Below are 9,480 nucleotides of genomic sequence, written 5' to 3' on the forward strand. Positions count from 1 at the left end.
GAACAGAAGAATATCTTTTTGAAGTATACCAAGAGTTTGAAATAGAGCAGAATCTGTTTTTTTCTTCACCCAGCGATGGACTCGCCGAGTTCATTTACCAGACTCGACGAGTCCCTATATAATTACACGAATTCTAGCTTTTCGCGCTACGACTCGGCGAGTTGTCTCGCTGACTCGACGATTCGTTCATCTTTGCACCTCTATAGCTGCTGATTTGATGCTATTTTGTATACTTTACTGCGTTTTCTTTGAGATCAATTATTGAGGATTTCTGAGAATCTTTCCTGCATATTTGGAGGTAACTACACGAGATTTGACACCCAAGACATGGATGAGCTGTTCCCATGACTAAAGTCGATTGAAGATGGAGCTTTAAATAAAGAAGATCAACCTCACAACTACTATCCCAGGGGATTTTATTCCTATTTATTTTGCTATTTTCTTTATCATGCATAATATGCAATGGGGACATTGCATAAATTAAGTGTGGGGTAGGAGGTTGATTATACTAGTTAAAAATTCTAAAATATTAGAATTGCTAGAGCTAAATTAGAAATTTTTATTAGAAAATTAGGAATCATGCTAGTATTGTGTTTGATGATTCATTGAAGACCCAAATATTTAGTTGAGCCTATACACATTATAATGTATTTGTGGCCTCCCTTATTCTAGTGAAATCATGGAACAAAAACACAACCTCGCTTAGTTTGAGGGATGCAATACGTTTAGCATCGTGTACCAGAAATGTATCCAGGAAAATTATTATTTTTAACCAATAAGGGTTGAAGTTGAGCGCCCTTGCTTAAGCATGCAGGTATTGAGTGGAAAAAAAGAGTACATGAAAAAAAGAGAAGGAATTACAATAAAAAGTTGTTAGAATTTTTGGAGCTATCAAGATTAAAGTATGAAGATAAAAGATCAAAATCCCAAAAGGTCAAAAGTTAAAGATACCAAAAAATCAAAAGATGGTGAATTCAAAGAAATAAAAAGTCAAATTATCAAGAGTGAAGAATTCCAAAGAGTTGTATAAAGGTATCAAGAATTGTAAATTTCTAGTTTATGTATGCTTGGGTTGCTCAACCAAAACTACCTTGAGGTTAGGAGGTTTTATGCGGATGGATTCGGAGGGATGCATAAAATGAGCATTGTTCGAAAGAAGTGGGCGAGTGTTTATGAGGATTGTTAGTATTTAGAATTGAGGGGGGTCCTTAGGAAAGTTTTAGACACAAATGCATGTGTTGCATTCTTGGTATAATGGTTGGGTTTGATTAGGATTATCTTATACAATATTAGTGTGCTAAAATTCAGTTTTGCTTGGAGGCAAGATAAAGTCAACTGTGGGGTATTTTGACATGTGCATATTTAGCTATGAATTTAGTATAGATTTTTATCATTATTCGGCTAGTTATTTACATTTTATGGACAAAAGATATTTAATAGTGTTGGAATTATATTTTCAGTCCAAAAGATATGGTCGGAAGCTAAAGTTAGCGGGAGAAGCGATTGGAAGTCCGAAAATGGAAACAAGGAAGAAAAATGCCAAAAACAAGAAGGAATCGACGAGTAGGGAAGGCTACTCGACAAGTCGTGTCGTAGATTCGCGAAGCTCTAGAAGTCCTTGCCGTACACGGGTTATAAGTAACGGACTCACCGAGTCGGTCACTGGACTCGACGAGTCACCTCTGTTTCCAGAATAATATAAATAGAGACTTATAGATCGAGATGGGGGACTTCTCTGGAACCCTAGGAGGCAAAATTATGATTGAATGTGTTGTTAGGTCGTGAGAAGCAGAGGAATCAACCCTACATTCAATCATGAGGAGAATCAAGGCAATTTTAGTTTATTCTTAGTAATGTTTTGATTTGAATCATGTTTAAACTCTTTAATTTCGTTTTTGAGTTTGTGTTCACTGCAATTATGAACTAAACCTTTGTTATTCTATTTAGGGTAGATGATTTTGTGAACATGGATTGATTTTATGGTTGGAATTAAATTTAATTGGTGATTATGTTTTGTTAAGCTTTTTAAAGAACCTGATATGTTAATAATAACTATTCTTCTATTAATAAATCACTAATTAAGTTGTATGAACATCTCTTAGTTATTAATTTCATATGATTTATGTGACCAAATAGTTATATGTCTAGGAATAACGAACATGAAACTAGAATTAATTAGAAGATAGGTAAGTTAATGTGTGAGCTTGTATGACGAACCATCAGCAAGAGGTTAATTGAATGAGCAAATTAATTAACCACTACAAGTCTTACTTAACCCGAATCAATAACTAGGAAATTCATTAATTTAGACAACTGGCCATTGCTTGAATTAATCTGTCTTCTAAGGATTAGTAATAACGAATGCGAATCTAATCACCTTAATCGGTAACCAGTGAAGAATTAATCCGATATATATTTACTATAAAATCATCCATGGGAACAAATGAGTCGAACCTAAAAAGAAGTCCTCTGAACAATTGAACTTAGTGGTAATTACTTGTTTTAGCTGCTAGTTAGTTAGATTGCGTGTTAGTTAGTTTATTTAAGTTTTCTAGTCTTCAAAACTAGAGAAAACCTTTCCTTTGCTTACTTGGTTTTAGATAATATTAGTTATTAGTTTTAATTTTCCATTCCGTCAGTTCGATACCCTACTTATTTAGCTACACCACAATTGATAGGTCCACTGCCTTTGTGTGTTAATTTTATAATTAAAAGTAGGCTTAAAACTAGTGCATTCCACACACATCAACTATGTAAGTAAAACATTGAATCCTACGCAAGATAATTATACTACTACCGAGAAGGAGTTGCTAGTTGTGGTATATGCTTTTGATAAGTTCCCCCCTTATTTGGTATTATCCAAGACCATAGTTTTTACCGACCATTCAGCCCTAAAGTATCTTTTTACTAAACAAGATGCTAAGCCCTGATTGATACGTTGGGTCTTACTTTTACAAGAGTTTGATGTTGAAATACACAATAAAAATGGAATGGAGAATGTAGTTGCCGACCATTTGTCAAGATTAGAAAACCCGCATTTGGAGGAGCTGGAAGAAAACAAGATTGGAGACGATTTTCCCGATGAATATCTTTTAGTAGTATCCGGAGAAATGCCATGGTTTGCGGATATAGCTAACTACTTAGCAACCAAATACAATCCAAAAGACTTAACCCGCCAACAAAAGAAGAAATTATTTTCAGAAATCAAGAACTACTTTTGGGATGAGCTGTATCTCTTCCGAAGCTGCGGAGACAGAATTATAAGAAGATGTGTATTTGGAAAAGAAATTCGAGAAATCTTAGCACACTACCATGGCGGGCCTGCTGGAGGACATCATAGAGCACACTACACGGCTTGGAAGATTTTTGATATTGGGTTTTATTGGCCTACAATTTTTAAAGTTGTTGCTCAATATGTCAAAGAACGTGATTTGTGCCAACGAGCGAGGAATATATCATCCCGAAATGAAATGCTCCAACATAGCATTCAAATTTGTGAAATATTTGATGTGTGGGGGATTGACTTTATGGAACCTTTCCCAATGTCCAATGGGAAGAAATATATCTTGGTGGCGGTCGATTACGTGTCTAAGTGGGCGGAGGCACAAACATTACCAGCTAATGATGCTCGGGTGGTGGTGCATTTTCTAAAAAAACTATTATCTAGATTTGGAGTTCCTAAAGCCCTCATTAGTGACTGGGGCACTCATTTTGCAAATGATCAGTTAGCCAAAGTATTGAAAAAGTATGGGGTACACCATAGATTCTCTACATCCTATCATCCACAAACTAGTGGGTAAACTGAAGTGATGAATAGCACGTTAAAAAGGATTTTGGAGAGATATGTGGGTGGCAATCGAAAGGAATGGTCGGATAAATTAGATGATACACTTTGGGCCTTTCGAACAGCTTTTAAGACACCTATTGGTACTACACCATATAGGCTAGTCTATGGAAAAAGTTGTCACTTACCGGTTAAAATAGAACACAAGGCTTATTGGGCATTAAAGATGTGCAATTTTGATTTGGCTGAACTTCGAGCTAACCGGTTAATGCAAATGAATGCCTTAGAAGAGCTTAGGAATGAGGCCTACACTAGTTCCTTGATATACAAAGAAAAGACCAAGAATTGGCATGATAAAATATTGAAGGGTAATAAAGACTTTAAAGAGGGATAAAAGGTGTTACTCTTCAATTCAAGGCTTAAACTTTTCTTGGGCAAGTTGAAGACACGATGGGATGGTCCATTTATATTATATCGAGAGACGGAACTCCTTTCAAGGTTAATGATCATATAGTGAAGAGATATGAAGAAGGAATTCCAAAAGATGAAGGTCTTGAAGAAGGGTTGCTTCTGGGAGGAACTACAGAAACTTAAAGAGGGAAGGAGTCCAGCTAATGACTCCTTAAAAAGAAGCGCTTCCGCGAGGCAACCCGAGTTTAGAGCTTACTTTATTTTTCCTTTATTTTTAATTTTTATTTTCATTTTTCTTAGTATGTGCTTTTATCAATCTTCTTCGGTGTTTATGATGATTGCTTCAGGTCAAGCAATGCTCAAGTGTGGGGTTGGTGGCATACAATTTAAAAAACTCGATTTTTTATCAAACAGAATGCAACACTCGTCAAGTCCCTAAACCTACCCGGCGAGTCCATTTAAGAAATCCCAATTAAATGCGGAATCGCGTTACCACTCGGCGAGTCCACATATTTACTCGAAAAAAAAATAATTACTTTCACATTCTGTAAATGAGGGGTTTTTACCCCAATTGTAAAACACTTTCAACACTTCATTAAGCCGCCACTCATACTCAACGAGCAAAGTTCTCTCAAGCTCTCATCTTGATTTTCTTCTGTTTCCTTGCAAATCCAACTCAAGGTAACCATTTTCACTCTTAATCTTGTAAAAGTTTCAACCTTTGGTAGAGTTATATCCTTAATTTCTGCAAAATCTCGATTTTGACTAAACTTGGACTTTAGGGTTTTGAATTCTTGATAAATTAGGTCGTTTTAGACGAAATTTCTTATATATTTATGCTCAGTGAATATATCGAAGCAAACCCCTGGAGTAATTTATAGATTTGGATGGTTAATTTCATCTAAATTGGATTGGACTCGCAATGTTCATCCTACTCGTCGAGTCGGTCCGTGGACTCGACGAGTCCAGGTTGCAGAAGCCAGAATTTTTATGTTTTTAATATTTCTGTGTTTTGTTTGTGGTTTGTTTGGTTGTGTTTTGCAGGAAGTATGTCTACACAAGGACAAAGTTCAAGGGGAGGTGGCTATAGAGATCTCCCATGGTTAACTTTTCCACAAATTACCTCAAGATCTTCACTTGCCCGTGCAAAAAACAAGATGGAAGCATTGAGGCGCAAGGAGATATATGTCCCCAATGAAATTGACTGACATTGGATTGTTCAAACTGGGTTGGAGGAGGAGTTGACTCCTTATTTAGTCAAGTCCTTCAAGAATGATGGGATGACAATAGTTTGTGATGGCTGGAGCCGACTCTTTAAAATTCAAGAGCATGTTTATTAGGAGCTGTGCTGGGAGTTCTTTGCTACCATATCTATCAAAGGTGGTAGTGACTATCACAATCCAAACATTATTTCTTTCTATCTTGGAGGGGAGCTACGCCAATGCAGCATTGTAGAGCTTGCGTGGAGGATGGGGATTTATGATCAAAATGTGATTATATCCGAAAATTTTGAAACATTTCAAGAACATTGTCACAAGGACTTGCCCGAGGAAGTGGTTGCATCGACTTGGTGGAACACAATCGCCAACCGGGTCTACATTCCATCGTCGGATCAAGAAGGGAGTATCCGTTACCCAATCCATCGCCAGATACATCGTCTTGTCGCAAGTACTATTAATATGCGCAAGGATGATGATAAGGTGCCCACCCTTGACATTTTCTACATGTGGAGCATTATCACTCCCGATGTTTTTTGCAATTTTCCGTATTGTTTGGCAAAGTATTTAGCAGAAGGGGGAAGTCAAGGAGCGGATCACCTCCAAGATCAATGGGGGCATGTTTTGATGGGTTTTGGTCATAAGACATCCTATGTGCTCATACAAACCCTAATGCTTGGATCTAGGTTTCTCTATTGTACATGCTTTGAATCCAATACTATAAACCCTAATTCTAGCATATAGAAATCGATATTAACATATAATTAGGTTTAAGATGTTACCTTGATTGTTATGTAGCAATAACAATCACAATTCCTCTAATGGCTTACAAACACCAAGAGCAAATGGAGAAAGTATAAAGAGAGAGGAGAGAGGTAGGAATTCGTCCTTAGGACTTCTTGGGAAGGCTTAGACGAATTCATGAGCCTTAGGGGTTTATATAGGTGTAAAGATTAGAGTTTTAGTCCTTATCCTTATCTAGTTGCTTGCCCACCAAGTAACCATAAGATAAGCCTTAGAAACCCTTATCCTAGTCGAATTCTAAGGCATTATCTCCTTAAATTCGTTCACCCTATATTTAAGATAATCCTTACCTTATTTTGTAACTATCACATAATTACATATTAGCCCTTCTAGTTTAATTAATTACACTTGATCACAAAATTAATTCCTAATTAATTATTGACCAATATTAATTAAACAAATATGATTTCTCTTTTAATATATTATTCTTATAACATATTAATAAATCATAATAACCTCTCTCTCTATTTATTTCTCCAATCAAGTTGCTTTGGTGAAGGCAACCCAAAAGGACCATGCACAATCAGGTCAAGTACATACCAAAATAGTTATGGACTTAGACACTAATCCAACAGTCTCCCACTTGGATAAGTCTAATAACTATTATGCGTATGACTTCATATCCTGATCTGCAATCGTAGCTTTCCAAAGCCGCTGTCAACTCTGATCATATCAGATACGCGTGTCCTTAGATAAGGGATCATATATTCCTCCATTCTAGATATCATATGAGACATGATTTCAAATCATTCTCTTTATACTACTTCTCGATTTCTGATTTATGACGACTGACTAATTGAACAAATCAAATTATCCCTAGCCCGGCCGAGCATTTACGTTTGTCATCACTAAACCATCAAAGGGCCCAAAGATATCGCTTTTATCCTTCTTTGGATAAAAGGAAAGGATAAACTTTGATACAATGTTCGCTTGCACTTACTCACCAAATCACACACAATAATATGTTTTATAACACCAAGTCACTAGTGCGTTTTCATATTATCAATGTGCAACCGATTAGCAAGATACAACTCACACATCTCAGTTTCAAGAATATAAGATGTTATCGTCTCACCAATCACTCGTGATACAATTCATGGAGTGATCCAAGTGAGTGTGGGTTTAATCCAATGCTCAAATTCATATTCATAAGCACTCATGAACGTTGCAACAAACATTTGCTTATGTCTAATACTCTTTTAGACAATCCACACACCAATTCACGATAGTCTTCATTCATATCTACTTCCAACATATGAACGATTGTGGCCCGTTTGAATAATTCGATTATTCATAATAAACTCAATTATTCTGGAAGTCAAAACATACAAAGTGAAACACAAGAATAATACTAATCCCATATGGCCTTAAACCTTTGAGTATAAATAAAACTCCTTTTATTTATCACCATATCGATTACTCATTATTTGTCGTTTCGGGTAATCAACTTCTTACTTGAATTATTACACTTGTCCCATGCTCCCAGCATGCACACAATGTTTACTTATGGTTCTTACTTTGTGAAATAGATAAAATTGTACACATTTCCCATCATTCTCATTTCACAACTCCAAATCCTTTTTCATAAGTGTAAGAATATCAAATTCTTGCTACTTATAGAATATGCTAGATTCTAACATTCTATGCAATGATTCTTTCATAATGTTACTGCACCAAAGTCACAAAGACTATTGCCAATGATATTACAAACTCCTCTATCGGAGATTGTTACAAGACAATTCCTTAGATACGATGTCTCTCACTCAAAGTACATTCCTTTGAACATCCTTTTGCATAAAGGTTTCTAATCTAGACATAGATTTTCAATATTCAATTACTAATATGGACACGCTTCCATATTTTCCATATGACAACTCATTCTTAATAGAATCTTATCTATTCATAATAATGTCAATATGGTCCATCCAATACCATGCTTCCAACTACTCACAAGCAACCAATCCTCGTCGAACTTTGGATTGTCCTTTGATAGTTGTTTAATTATTTTAGTCAAAACCAATTCTAGTCCCTTTTCCTCTAAATGCGCTAGACATTTGGAAAATTTTAGAATGGTCAAATATTAAAGCATTTGCAATCGACCCTATACCCGAAGCGTATGGGACACGATGCATAATGTTTTATTTGCTATGTTCTCAAAATTCGAATTGTGAAGAGGAATACCGTAATCATAATCGAAAATTTTAAGAACACACTATGTACCTTTGACTAAATTTAATAATATTTCTCAACCTAAGCCTTTAGATTTGAAACGAAGCATAATACTCTCTCCCTTAATTATAGCAAAACAACTTTAAAACCGTTACGACTTTGCAAGGTATAACTCTTGTTTTCTATAATTAATATTGCCAACTTGCAAAACTTTCCATAATAATCATACAATCATAACTTTTATGCTCCTACTATCATGATGATTACTATAAAAACATAACACTTATGCTCCCACTAGCTTCGACATGTATTCATAAACATCTTAACTTTCAGAAAAACAATACTTATTGAATTTCTTAAGTCAATGTTTCTAATACTTAATGCTTTTGATAATCTTTTATCAAGGCTTCTCGAACTTATACACCTTTGCCTTAGATAGTTCATATGCGTGTCTAAACAATTAAGACTAATTTCCAAACCTCACAATTCAAATTATGGAAAGGGATACCGTAACCATAATCGAATTCGAGAATGGAATTTTACAATCACTATCTTCTTAAAATCTTTCTTAGTGAAAGCATTTTCTCACAATCATTTTCATGAAGGAGGAAATCTTATGACACTTAGATTTAAATGGTGTATTTGTTCCTATCCATGTGAATTTGTTAAAACCAAAGTTTACGATAAATTCAAACTCATATGGACTGAACTTTCTTAATCTTGATTTCTTGCCTTATGGTAGCACAGCTGCCCACCACGTCTTCCAAGTAGTTAAGCAGCTCACTTTTTCCTATCAATGTACCTTTCATTGATCAAGGTGCCTTGCCTTTTATGCGTTCAAAATGAGAACTCATAGAACTCTCATGCATAATTAACTCAATTGGAACCAACACAGAAACAAAATAATGTCCACACGGTAGGTTGTAAACCTCAACTCGTGTGCTAGTGATGATCGATAAGGTTTATTTGATTTGTTCTTGAAACCTTTCAAGACCATTAAGACTCCCATTGACTCCTTGACATATAAGATTCTCTTGTCAATAACCATTTCTTGACAAAACAAATATTCAAGAGTTAGTGTAGCATTTATCAAAA

At 35.5% G+C, this 9,480-nt stretch overlaps 1 protein-coding gene across 1 annotated transcript; it reads left to right on the forward strand.

Annotated features, from left to right (window-relative positions):
- Positions 1–3,809: 3,809 nt before the first annotated feature.
- LOC145039404 (uncharacterized) lies at positions 3,810–5,403 on the forward strand. The gene is made up of 2 exons (XM_078987470.1): positions 3,810–4,152; positions 5,240–5,403. Exons 1-2 carry the CDS (start codon positions 3,810–3,812, stop codon positions 5,401–5,403), a joined length of 507 nt encoding a protein of 168 aa, XP_078843596.1.
- Positions 5,404–9,480: the final 4,077 nt, after the last annotated feature.

The sequence above is a fragment of the Lactuca saligna genome, chromosome 4 (genome assembly GCF_052625555.1).
Source record: "Lactuca saligna cultivar CGN05327 chromosome 4, ASM5262555v1, whole genome shotgun sequence".
Classification (NCBI taxonomy): domain Eukaryota; kingdom Viridiplantae; phylum Streptophyta; class Magnoliopsida; order Asterales; family Asteraceae; genus Lactuca; species Lactuca saligna.

What these genes read in the sequence shown, in the direction of transcription:
- LOC145039404 (XM_078987470.1), top strand. Translation starts at nt 3,810, where the DNA reads ATGAATAGCACGTTAAAAAGGATTTTGGAGAGATATGTGGGTGGCAAT. An exon ending in GCATGATAAAATATTGAAGG is followed by an intron (nt 4,153 to 5,239) that starts GTAATAAAGACT and finishes TGTGTTTTGCAG; the next exon opens with GAAGTATGTCTACACAAGGA.